The sequence below is a fragment of the Fusarium mangiferae genome, assembly GCF_900044065.1.
Source record: "Fusarium mangiferae strain MRC7560 genome assembly, contig: FMAN_scaffold004, whole genome shotgun sequence".
NCBI lineage: Eukaryota > Fungi > Ascomycota > Sordariomycetes > Hypocreales > Nectriaceae > Fusarium > Fusarium mangiferae.
This window is the reverse complement of record NW_024573924.1, coordinates 321,399-334,768: the sequence shown is the minus strand read 5'-3', so window position 1 is coordinate 334,768 and position 13,370 is coordinate 321,399. Positions and strand designations below refer to the sequence as shown.

Genomic DNA, 13,370 nt, shown 5'->3' with positions numbered 1-13,370 from the left:
GGCATTTCCAATCGCATTTTCTCTCGACGACCGACCGACATTTCGAGGTTCCTCACGTTTGCGCTGCATTACACTCATTCTTTGAACTCTCTCTTTACTACTGAAAGCTCCTTTTTCTGTTACGGTTCTAATCGCCCTTCACTTTCACTTTCACTACTTTCTTCCATAATATCTTCTTTTGTTTTTTTTTCTGTGGGAATTGTCTTTATTTTTTCTCGCAGCCGGGTCTGCTCTCTTACAGCACAGCCAGCACCTTAGCTCCAATCTTACGCACTCTCCCTGCAGGTGGCATTGCTGCAATCTGACTGGTCTGTCTAATCTATTACGGTACCGGTACTTTAACAGGTGCTGTACCCCGTCTTTCAACAACAAACACGACCCAGCTTCATTTAGCCAGCACAACACGCTCGAAACTCTCAACACACCACAAACACAGAGCCATCACCCCTGCGACGGGCCTGTTACGTCGTCCGTCTGCGTATCTTGATGGTTTCAAGGCGTGATTGAGGAAGTTTTCCTTGCCCTCTTCGGAAGAGGGCCTCTTTTGCTCTGCAATCATGGCTTCTTCACTGGCTTCCGACAAGCCAAGCTTGCCCGCTCCCGGCGCAGCGCAATATGACCCTTTTATCACAACAACGCCGCCTGCGCCCGCGCCTGTGCCGGCTCAGCACCGGTATTCGAACTACGATCATGATTTTTTCGTGACAGGCCCTGCTTCCCCAGAATCAGCGAAGCGAGCGCTCGCTGCTCATTTGCAAGAGACCGAGCGTCGCCTTGAGGAGGCGGGAAAACTGGGTAATGCCTTGGTTCTCCAGCGCAAACAACTCACCGAACAACTTAAGGAGATTGAGAAGGTGAACAACGAGGAGGAACTGTCACAAGAGCTTCGTGAGCGAATGGTTGGCATCGAGAAGGAGTTTAACACATTAACGCGAGAGTCCGCCCGGAATTTATTGCCCAAGCAAAGAGTTCCCAGCAATGAGGTCAACCCCAATTCGCCTTTCGCGCCCGAGAACAAGGGTGGTAGAGTATGTCGCTTTCGCATTGCTAGCAGCACGCCCGTTTTTGTAGTTGACTGACATTATTTCTAGCGATCCGCGAGCCCTTCCAAGTTCGAGAGCCAAGCAACAGGGTCGCCTACGAAGTTGACCGTGCCTAATCGCAAGATTCGCAACCAGCCCTCAAACCGAGTTCACGACATCGAATTCGCCGCCGAAATTAGTACTTCTCTCATCGCGCAAGTTCGCAATCTGCAAGGTGTGCTCGCCGAGCGAGACGAGGAGAATAAGGATCTGAAAGCCGAAAAGGCACGACTCGAGCTTGAAGCAGAGGGTTTCCAACAGCGCTTCAAATCCCTCGATGAGAGCGAGAATCGATATAAGGAGGAGAACTGGAATCTCGAGACCAAGTTGCAAGAGCTCACTGCTCAACACAAGGAAGCTTTGGATCGTGAAAAGAAACTCACTCAGTCTCTCAATGTCATCAAGACGGAAAAAGTGACTATTCAGCGAGAACTTGATGAGGTCAAGGTGCACCACGCACGATTGATTGACCAACATGCTGCTGCCGTCAAGCAACACGATATTGAGCTTGGTACTGTCAAGCGCAATATTGCCATGGCAGAGGGCGAGCGTGCTGCCATGCAACGCCGAATCGACGACCTTACTGGACAGAACCAGGAGCTCGCCAGGGCCTTCGCATCTCAGCGACGCACCGTCACAGAACTGGAGCCCAGCATCCGCGCCAGCGACGATGATCTTGAATCATCCGCCGATCATCTCACTCCCGAGCATTCGCCGCCAGTGTCCCCTATCAAGGGCACTCCCCGCCATGCCATGCTTGAGACCGAGACTATGAAGTCATCTCTTTCCCATGCTCAGCGAACCATCCAGAGTCAACGAGGTCTGCTCCACCGTGAGAAGACTGAAAAGCTTGAGCTTCGACGTATCATTCAGGATCTTCGCGATGATCTCGAGAAAGCACGAAGCGATGCGGGTGAACACAAGCCCCACCGAAAGTCTCGTGTCAAGGAGTCTAAGGAATTCAAGAAGCCTCCCCGTCTGCTTGGATCGTTCCGCTCCAGCAGACAAGAGGTTATCACCGACGACGGCGAGTGGGAGGACCAGCATGATGTTTCTCCTCGCGCCTCGGTCTCGCCAATGATTTCCAGGTCTTCTCTCAGCAACAGCACCCAGACTATTCTCCCTAGTATTGAGACGTCTCACCCAACGGATACTGAACAGTTCGAAACAGCTAATGAAGGTGGCGAGTCAGCATTTGAGACCGCCAATGAGCGTGGTACCGAGACTGAGGACTTCCAAACTGGGGCCGAGGAAATGTCAGGTAGCGACGATACCGAGACTGAGGGTACGACCCGAGGTTTCAGTAGCATGAAGAATGCTCCACGACTTCCCGCCGGTTTCACTCGTCATGCAAGCAGCAACTCACTGCATAGCACTGCATCGACTTCTGGCGACGAGGACGACTACTCATATACCAAGACGCCAACTGGCACCATTGGTTCTCAGAGAAGCAGCCGTTTCCGTATGAGCCGTAGCATTTTCAACCGCTCCAGACAAGTTAGCGAGGAGCCTAACTTCCAGAGCAGCCCCGTCAGCTTTGCCAGTAGTCGAGAGGGAACACCCCAGGCCGGAGGACAGAGCCTGTTTGCCGAGCTGCAAGATTTCGGCGGTAGTGACGACGATTCAGCAGGTCCTGGTACACCCAGTCGCATGCGCGCTCGCTCTATGACTCCCGGTTCTATTCGCCGGGGATCATCTCCAAGACCTGCGGTACCTCCCATGCCTAAGGTCATCATGGTTGACAGTGGTATGATGACTGAGCCTGTCAAGATTGTTCCCAGACTTTCTGGCCTTGGAACGTCACAGATGTCTACCACTGGTGCCATGACGGATGATGGAGACGAACACTTTGCTGAGTCACCCGTTAGTGTCGTGGCAGCTATCCGACGTGCTTCCATGCATTCCTCAATTGGACCATCTGGCGATCGTGACCGTCGTATTCCCTCTTGGGCATATGACAGTCTCGCTGACTCCAGGCCAATTTCTATGGTCTACAGTGACGCTGGTGCTCAGCATGACCCCGACATGGAGAAGAACTTGGCTCTGTTCCCAGCTCCTCCATCTATGCTACCGATCCTGCCCCCCAACTTGACTATGTCCTCGATCGCGTCTGAGGAGGTTGAGCCCGTTTTGGAGCCTGAAGTGGTTCCAACTCCTCCAGCATTGACTTTCACAGCCCTCTCTAATCAGAGCGTTGAGCCCGTGTCTGAGCCCGGAAGCCCTGTTCCTGACCTGACAATGACCTCGATCATTTCTCAAGGCCTTGAGCCTCGTGCCGAGCCTCCCGTTCTGCCTCCAGCTCTCAGCTTGTCTGGCATTGTGGCTCATAGCCTCGAGCCCAAGGCCGAGCCTGAGGTGCCCCTACCTGATCTGTCCATGACTACTATTGTCACTGAGCAAGTTGAGCCTATCGCAGAGCCTGAGATTCCAGCTCCAGCCCTGAGCCTCTCCTCCATCTCAACTGAGATTGTTGATCCGATTGCCCAGCCACCTGTGGAGCCTGTCATGTTCATGCCACCACCTCCAGCTCTGTCAATGTCCTCCATCATTGGCGAGCACGTTGAGCCTGTTGCCCCCAAGAGCCCCGAGCTTAGCATCTCCAACATTAAGGGAGAGAACATTGAGCCCATTTCTGAGCCCGTTATCCCTGCTCCTGAGCTTCTCATGTCCTCCATCCGAAGCGAGCATGTTGCGCCAGTTGCGCAACCTGAGACCGAGGTTGTTTTCCCCGCTGTTGTCGCTCCTTCTCTGCCTCCAGCTCCTTCTCTGAGCTTCTCTGCTATCCAAGGAGAGAATGTTGAGCCTGTCGCTAGCAAGGCACCCGAGCTTGCTATGTCTAACATTGTGGGTGAGGTAGTCGAGCCCATCGCTGAGCCGGTACCAGTGCCTGTCATCCCTGAACTCACCATCTCAACCATTCATGGTGAACAGGTCAAGCCAGTCATCGAGTCGGCTCCTGAGCTGACTATCTCTGCCATCCAGGGAGAATATATCGAGCCCACGGATCTCCCTGCCCCCGATCTGGCCCTCTCTTCCATTGCTATTCAATCTGTCGAGCCCATCAGCGAGCCAGAGAAGGTGGCCCCCAAGCCATCTCTCAACCTGTCTTCTATCTATGCCGAGGGTTGTGAGCCCCGTGAGGAGCTTCCTCCCACCCCCACTACCCTCGTGTTTTCTGGTCTGTCTACACAGAATGTTGAGCCTGTATCTGAGCCTGCCCCATCTCTGGCTTTGTCTGGTATCACCTCTGAGAACGTCGAGCCTGTACTTGAGCCTCTTCCTCTGCCTCCTACTCTCGTAATGTCCGATATTGCGGCCGAAGGTGTCGAGCCTGTTAGTCCAGTCCACAAGACACCTACGCTGCCTGCTTTTGGATTCTCCAACATCGAGTCTATCGAAACCTTCCCTGTCTCTCCCCGAACCCCCAAGAGAGACGGATTCATTCTGCCCCGCGATATGAAGTCACCTTTCATGGAGCAGGATGTGCCAAGAACACCTGAGAACCAGCGCGGCATTGATCAAGGGTCATCGCCTCTCATGGTTGAGGATGAGAACGGCCAATCTCCTAGTGATACTCCTGAGCCTGCCACTCCGGACTCGGAGCGACCTTTCGACAAGCCTGTAGTTATCATGAACGATCAAGGTGCGCAGACATCTCTTACAGCTGATGTCATTGACGCTATGTTCAAGGCTCGTGCCCAGTCTGCCTTCAGCCATCAGAAGAGCCTGTCGATGGCCAGCATTGGAACTCCTGGAACCACTGGCACCTCAGGCACGGTCCGAATTCGGCGATCACAGGAGATGTTCGAGACTCCAAGCCAGCACGATCGTGACACTGACGATGTCTTCAACACCAGCCCCATCCGTCGTCCTGGAAGCTCCAGGAGTGGCAGAGCATCCGCCCAAGATGCTCCTCCTCTGCCTGCGAACCACCGCCAAGTAATCGAGGCTGCGCGATCCAACTCGTCTCACGGCCCTCAGAACAACATGGGACCACCTCTTTGGCCTGCTTCGGCGCTTAAGCAAAGGCCAACCACCCCAGGGAACAGGGCAGCCTCACCAGCGTCCACCGCTCGGGCTACGCCTACCCAGCGTACTGTCCGAAACACTGTCAGCTACGGTGAGCTCGGAAGACAATCGCCATCGAAGCATACAGCTGCATCTAGGAAGTCCTCTGTATCCTCATTCGCTTCAGAGCTTGACACTCGATTTAACATGCGCCCTGGCGAGATGGGCATGGATCCCTCCGGCTTCGGACCCAACACTGATCCCCGCATGATCCAGGCTATCACCCAGACCATGATCGGTGAGTATCTGTGGAAGTACACTCGCAAGACAGGTCGTGGAGAGATGTCGGAGAACCGACATCGCCGCTACTTCTGGGTTCACCCTTACACTAGAACTCTTTACTGGAGCGACCGAGACCCCTCAACTGCCGGCCGCACTGAGCTCAAGGCCAAGAGTGTTCCTATCGAGGCTGTGCGTGTCGTTACTGACGATAACCCCAGTCCTCCTGGACTCCATCGTAAGAGCTTGGTCATCATCTCTCCTGGCCGAACCATCAAGTTCACTTGCGCTACTGGACAACGACACGAGACCTGGTTCAACTCTCTTTCGTACCTACTTCTCCGTACCAACAATGAACAAGCTAATGTCGAGGACATGGCGGAGAACTTCACTCGAGAGGATGTTGATGAATTCAACCCCCAGTTTGGACAGCGCGCGGCTAACGGGACACGACCTGGAGCACCCCCTTCTCTGTCGTCTTATAACTCTCGAACAACCCGTAATGAGTCGCCTGCAGTTGGTATGTCTATGAACATTCCAACTCTGACACCCAAGGCTCAGCCACAGCGCCCCACTGGAACGCTGAGCAAATTGAGTGGCTATTGGAAGGGAAGCCAGCTGTCTGGCACGCTCACAAGTCGCCGCGGCCGTGGTAGTGCCCATAACGTCAACATTTATGAAGCCAGCGAGGCCCACGACAGTGCCGAGGATGTGAGGGAGATAATCGAGCGGCAGGATAGGGAAGCTGACCGTCTCGAGAATGTCCGAGCATGCTGCGATGGTAGGTTCAAGTGGTAGCAAGAACGAGAGAGAGTACATATACTAACAATCATCCAGGCAAACATGATGTCGGAACTCTTCACCATTTCTCCAAGCGAGGCCGTCATGGCAACAACACTCACACGCACTCCCACCCAGGACTTACACACTCTCATACTACTATGTCTTCTCTACGCTCTCGAGTTTAAGCACATGCAGACTCATTCACCTACACATTTATTCCATTACCTGTAGAACACCATTTCGAGCAATACACTGTTGTATGGCAAACACCAATTGTTACGATCGACATCCTTCACGGACTTTCACGAGACTTATGATTTTCTTGACTTTTTTGCTGCGCGTCCTTGACAATGAACCCAGGAGCACTGCGACCAAAAGACTATAATCACCTTACTACAGCCAAACACCGGCTACGACCTGTCAAACTTTCCTACTTTGTTCTTGTTTCTTATAATACTGTTATGCAAACGCCATTGCAGCCAACCAACCACCCAACCACAATTGGATCTGCCGATCTAGTGTAGTATCGACGGAGACTGAAAAACACCAAAAAACATCAACACACCACACCGCACTGCATTTTAGCCAACACATCATTTGTTTGGGCAGACCTCTCTCAATCGGATCAGCGCATGGGAAGCTGGGAAGGAACCTACAGGAGTTTTTGTCTTGTCTACTGTCCAGGTGTTGTCTAGTATAGCGCAGCTCACCTGAGAAGTATTGATTCATGTAATGTTCTCGAGGCTGTGGTCAAAAGAGAAGAAGGAGCTTGCGTATAGACGCGATGTGCTTGGAGAGTTTCTAGGCGAGGGGTATTGATGACTGAATGAGACTTTCGTATTAGACTGATTGTTGACGGCGATGTGAGGTCTGCCTGTCTGCTATATTTCTGTTCATTTCGACTAGTGACGACCTCGAGAGCAAGTGATTCGCCTAGTGGTTCTAGACAGCCCAACGTTGTCCTTTAAGCCATAAAGTGTGAGTTTATATGGGCTGTTTGCGCTTGTTAACCGAGGCCGAGGACAGATTTCAGTTGAGAGTGGTCATATGTAGCCTCCACCCAGAGACAAGAGACGAGAGAGACCTTGTGATGCCTCCACTGGATTTGAGTTTCAGGTCCCAGCACGGCCTCGACTTTCATGGTTGTTAGTGCGGTACGTATTTCAGCCCATTCCCATCGAAGAATTAGTGCTTCTACGGCGATCATCTACGTTAGTAGTTTTGCCGAATCAAGGATCTTGCTGTACGTCAGAGAACTGCACCTCTCACGATGTACGGGGCCTGAGATATTTAGGTACTTACTGGATATAATCATGAGAATATTAGTGACTGATCACTGTATTTTCCAATGAGACCCGCTGAAGCTCCTTCATTCTTTTGCCGCTGTCTCCGTGAATATCGGGCTTTACAAGGTACCTTGTCCTAGTCGTGAACGGCGGGGGAGGCCTGTCAGCCAGTGGATTCATCACATGACGTATGTAGCCCGTAAGCTCGAGGTACCTACCGACCTAGCCTTACCTCACCCGACCCGACCTTCCCAAGGTTTGGTTGGTATGGCATGGTACCTCTACCTCTAGCCTCTAGCGGTGTCACTTACATACACTCACTTGAAAGTGCCAGCCTATCAACTAACTCCGCGTATAATCATTCCGTCTCCCCCAACCAAGATCTCGCATCGTCAACTACTTTTTTCTCCCTTCAGTACCTGATCGACCTTGATCTCTTCCACTCCATCCGATGCGTCCTTCTCGCTGTATCCTCTAGCTATAGCCTAGGGTGTAGTATAGTGCCCCTCCTGCGCACAAAGCTCCCTTGAGAGAGCCTTTGTGGCTCCGGAATTCGGAGCCATGGCCAGCTTCAAGTCTCTGCTTATAGCATACGTCCTCGGCGGTTTGACCTTTATACCGCTGGTGATAGTGTCTGTGCTGGCGTTCATATTCTATACCTCTCCCATCGTCGACGACACCGCGAACGAACCGAAATACAGCCCCATCGTCGACAAGGACGATGATACAACCGCCCTCGAGGCCGCTAAGCGGTCGCACAAAAAGGACAACCGCGCGCACGAGAACGACCTCGATGTAGCCGCCGGCTTCTTCGCTGTGTGCAGAGAGTACACGCCTATGGGGATCAATGCGAAGCCTATTGAACGGTCAACACCCGTGGGATCTACGACCGTGGCTCCTTCGAGCCCCAGTGTCTATCAGACCATGTACCGGAGCATATTCGAGAGGAAGCCCACACCAGGACCTCTAGACAACAACAGTAACAGTACGAGTCAACGGCCCAAGAATGCGGGCAACGTTTTCTATGTGGTTTTGAGGTTTGTACAGCTTATCCACACCCCACATCCCTTTACTGACCTTTGCCCAGACATGGCCATCTTATGTTGTTTGACGACGAAGAACAGGTTGAAGTTCGACATGTTGTTTCCCTGGCATACCACGAAATCAGTATATATTCAGGCGGTGATGTCACTCCTGAAGGCGAACTCTTCATCAAGCGAAATGCGATCCGACTGTCCCGAAAACAGGCTGGTACCGAACTCACTTCTGACAGCCCTGTTTCTAAACCTTTCTTCCTGTTCTCTGAAAACTGTTCAGCCAAAGAAGATTTCTACTTTGCCCTGCTCAAAAACCAAGAGCAGAGTTTTGGGGTTGATGGCCAGGTGCCGAAGCCATTGCATTTCGATGTTAAGAATATCATCTCGCTGGTCCAGAAGCTTCACTCTACGGAAGAGAACATCCATTCGAGATGGCTGAATGCATTGCTTGGGAGAGTTTTCCTAGGTATCAACCAGACGAAGGATATCGAGGCCTTCATCCGTGAGAAGCTCACTAAAAAGATCTCTCGCGTTAAGCGACCTTCATTTCTTACTCATATTACCATCAACGGAATTGACACCGGCTCGGCAGCACCTTACTTTACGAACTTCAAACTCAAGGATCTGACAGTTGAGGGAGAATGTGTCGTTGAAGCCGACGTCAAATACTCAGGAAATGCTCGTATTGAAATCGCCGCCACGGCAAAGATCGACCTCGGCGCTAGATTTAAAGCACGGGAAGTCAACCTTGTCCTCGCAGCTGTTCTCAAGAGAGCTGAGGGTCATATGCTGTTCAAGATCAAACCGCCACCAAGCAACCGAGTCTGGGTAACTTTCCAAAGCATGCCCAAGATGGAAATGGATATCGAGCCCATCGTTAGTGCGAGACAAATCACTTATACAGTCATTCTTCGACAGATTGAGAATCGTATCAAGGAAGTCATTGCAGAAACAGTCGTACTGCCATTCTGGGACGATATGCCCTTCTTCAAGACGGAGCACAAGCAGTGGCGAGGCGGTATCTTTGAAGGAGATGACGCCACGGTTCCCACTAGTGATGCTGAAAGTATAGTTGCTGCAGCAGGAGATGTGGCAGCTGTCAGCCATCTTGATGGAACCCCGGATTTAACAGAGGAGACAAAACCTCTGGAAAAGAGCCAGGCAGTCCCAGTCATGGAAGCAACACCGCCGCCAACGGGTCTCTTTGGGCGCAGACTTAGCAGGACAGGCACCAACCCTCAGGCTTCTGTTTCTGCTTCTGCTTCATCAACCAGTGTCGACTCTAAGGGACCGGGGGCAAGCCCAGTATTGAAGCCCAAGATCTCCAAGACGTCCCTGCAGCCTATCGTGGGTACTGATTCGGCCCACGCTGATATTTTCAAGCCATCGATATCACCCCCTGATCATGCTACTAATTACATGGCGGCTTTGCACTCCCGCTCACACGACGCCTCCCCCAAGCCCCCTCAGATTTCAGATGCGCCTTTGGAGTCATCGTCTGCTTCCCAACGGTCAACCCGATCTTCACGTTCTTCCTCATCAGCAAACGAAGCCCTCAACAATGACGTGCCGGAAGACACTCAGAAGACCCCAGTTGCCATAGGCCGCCGTAACACGACCTCGTCGACTGGTTCATCTCACACCGATGAAAGACCAGGTTCCTCTGCTGCCTCCTTGAAAGAGTCCATCAAGAGCCAGACAGGGTCACTGGGAAGGAGTTTCTTTACACGCCGTGAGCATCCAGAGGTCCCTGTTCAAGTAGAGGAGGAGGCGGACTACAGTGATGGTTCCCGAGATCATCAGAATAATCCACTACAAAGACAGACTACGCTGGCGGCTGTTTCAAATGCAGCATTGCAAGCCAAACAATGGGGCTGGAACGCTTATCAACGACACAAGGAAGCACGCAGACAGGCAGAGCAAGCAAGCCATCTTGATCTCAGTCAGCCCATGGGAAGGGGTCAACCACTACCTCCTCCAGGAACACCTCTCCCTAAGCCTACAAATGGCATGACGCGGATAGCACCCCCGACGAGCGTTCCTACGAGGAAGCCAGTTCCTGGACACAATTCAGTAGAGTCTCTTGAGACTCACCACGAAAACCATCCTGAGCATGAACATGAGCATGAGCATGAGAAGCATGGCGAATACCGTCCTCCCTTACCTTCTCGCGGACGGCGCAGACAGAGCCACGCACCTGAGCCGGACAATGGACAGAATGTATTCATCGTTGCCGCCCCAGAGGACTCTCAGCCCGCTACACCATCGGGTGATGATCCTTCGAACCATCAAGTGTGGGCTTCAAGTGATGAGCAGACAGTGACAGATAGCGGAACATCTCATCCTCCCTCGGTGATCACCAACGAATCCTCACTAGTGCAAGAAGATGAAAAGTCAGCCAGTCCTATAGAGGCGAAATCTGCCCCTCCAGCAGCAGCAGCAGCAGATGACGACGATGACTTTTCTGGATGGATGGACAACGAACCGTTAGATATGGAAATCAATGACCCTGTACAGCCCACAGCACAGGAAGTCAAGTAACAAAGAAAGGGAGAGGAAACCAGGCGTTCTGGACTATGCAGTTGGGGATGACTAGAGGTTTCTGATGGACCAAGCTTCCTTCATGAAACTTGCCTTTTTATAATTATTGTTGGATCGGCGTTGCTGGACGGTGGATGAGAACTTGGTTATAGGTGCTACATCAGATATACCTTAGGAATTGAGTAGTGATTACACGCAGCCTATACTGTACATCGAGATAGCCGTATCTGCCATTCGATTGCGAGTGTCGTCGGATGAACTTTACTTGTCTTGGGCCGTCGATCCAGCTCATGAATGAATGGTGCTTGAACATGCCGAACAGAGAGCATTCCCATAAGGGCGCCCCGGGTTGACACCCCTCAGCTCGCCAAACAGAACGACAGACGGCTGGATAATTCTTTGGGAGCATTGATTTGTCCGATAGCAGCTTGCCTTGACTTCAAATCAACCCTCAACGCTTTCGAAATGGGGACAAACTCCAAAGTGTACTGATTAAACGCCCTCGTCGCGATGCTTTCGGCCCGGCTAACGGCATCTTTGACCCTCACATACATCACTAATCGGCTTAGGATTTCTCGAAACCATTCCATAAAGACAATCAGACAACAGCGTTGTTACTGCACTCGGGAGAGAACATTCTCACATGGTCATTTCGCCGGGTGATTATCGTAGTGAAGCCCCCACGTGTTAGTCACAAAGCAGTTGAGTCGTGGACGATCTCGGGAAGACATTCCATTGCAAGAGACGCCCCTTAACAAATAGAACACAAAGGCAAATGCAAGACAGAGATCGTGAGAGTTCCGGAGCGCCGAGATGGAGGTGTTGGAAGCAGTTGAATGCAGCATGCATTGTGTTGTGTCGGGTTCCGGGGGTCAAGTTGTATGTGTCAAACAGGCCAACTGGACAGCATGGTCATGTCATGCCTGATTTTCATTGTTGCATTCACTTTGCCACCACTCGGCAGCAGCACAAGTGTCAGATACTAGGCGACAACAGTTCTGAACTTGCTCGTCTTCGTACCGAGCGAGTGTTTCATGTGCCCTTGTGTATATCACAACGGCAGAGTAAGCACAAAGAAATGACGTCCAGTGCTCACTGTAACCTGTAACCAGCCTGGAAGGTAGCAGCTCAACACCCAAACAGTCTACCTATGTCCCCGGTTCTCGAGAACGGACAAGCGGGAGAAGGTGACAGTCGAGGTCCAGTCTGCAGCTTCATCATTAACTCAAGTTGGTGTGAGGGATGTTATCCGACAGAAAGTATCGAGCAAGGGCAGAATGCGATTTTCCTGACGATTGGGTCTCCTCAGCTAAACTCAGCTCATGGCTTCGTGAAATTATACTGTGTAGCACCATATACGCTCTGTAAAGGGTGCGCAATGGCCGATTTGAGTCTTGCTTGCCCGCCACCGATGCACCCCAGATGCAGATGAATTTGGTGATACCCAACGCAAAGCAAAGAACCGCGTGGCAGACTCCATCACCATTAGGTAGTTTTAGTCTGGTCCCCCCAGGATCTTCGTTGGACTTAAAGCAGACTTCTCCGCCAAGAATATGGGGTACATGGCGGGGGAAAACGGAAGTGGCTTGCTCCTCATCCACAGTGATCCTCGTAGTACGGATACAGAAGATAGCTTCTCAGCTGAGTTTGAAGCTTTGGCCGTGGTGCGGGTGCCTGTCTCAACAACTTTGTGTGTTTCTTAGGCGAGACCACGGGGCCAAGAAAAGCCAAGGTTCGAGCAACGAGCTGTGCCACTGAGAATGCACGTTGCTGCGTTGAGAAAAGAGCTTGTTTCCCCTCGTCTAAAATAGTAGGTATTGCACTGTCTTTCTTGGCCATGGGAACCCCTCGCCAGTTAAGTTACAGTGCAAATGGTAAGCTTGTTCAAAAGCTTGTGGTCAGTTGAGTTGCGCGGCCAAGCCGGCGCCAAATGGGGTCTAGAAAAGATGCATGGAAAGAGTAAAAATACCCAGACCAGCCAGACCGTGATAGCCTTTGTCAGATGCTCGGCGATCCTTGAATTGACCAATCCCGTGGTTGGCTTTGGACGCTGAGAGACTGAGGGGAGAAGCTCGATAGCATCATCTCACCCCTCATCTCAGTAACCTAACCGACAAGTAGGTTAAAACGCCAACACCTGGTGACATGCCTTGTGCAGCGTCTGCAACTGCAACTCGTCATCGAGACTGACGCCGTAACCCGGATCGATATAGCTTCCTTGAGTTTAAATGTCATGTTGCAGTTCTGTAGGTACTGGACTGTAAACGCGACCCCACGTCTCATCATGATACGTAATTGGTGTGTCTGGATGAGACTCGATCGTCTGCTCTGCCGTACCGAAGCATGGCATGGCA

At 51.9% G+C, this 13,370-nt stretch overlaps 2 protein-coding genes across 2 annotated transcripts; both read left to right on the top strand.

Moving 5' to 3' along the window:
- Positions 1-557: 557 nt before the first annotated feature.
- On the top strand, positions 558-6,337 carry FMAN_08682 (putative AMI1 protein; the record flags this gene model as incomplete). The annotated part of the gene is made up of 3 exons (XM_041829439.1): positions 558-1,028; positions 1,092-6,150; positions 6,207-6,337. 3 exons carry the CDS (start codon positions 558-560, stop codon positions 6,335-6,337), a joined length of 5,661 nt encoding a protein of 1,886 aa, XP_041680202.1.
- A 1,662-nt stretch (positions 6,338-7,999) lies between these two features.
- Positions 8,000-11,016, top strand: FMAN_08681 (uncharacterized protein; the record flags this gene model as incomplete). The annotated part of the gene is made up of 2 exons (XM_041829438.1): positions 8,000-8,475; positions 8,526-11,016. The coding sequence occupies 2 exons, from the start codon at positions 8,000-8,002 to the stop codon at positions 11,014-11,016; spliced, it is 2,967 nt and encodes a 988-aa protein (XP_041680201.1).
- Between the last annotated feature and the right edge of the window lie 2,354 nt (positions 11,017-13,370).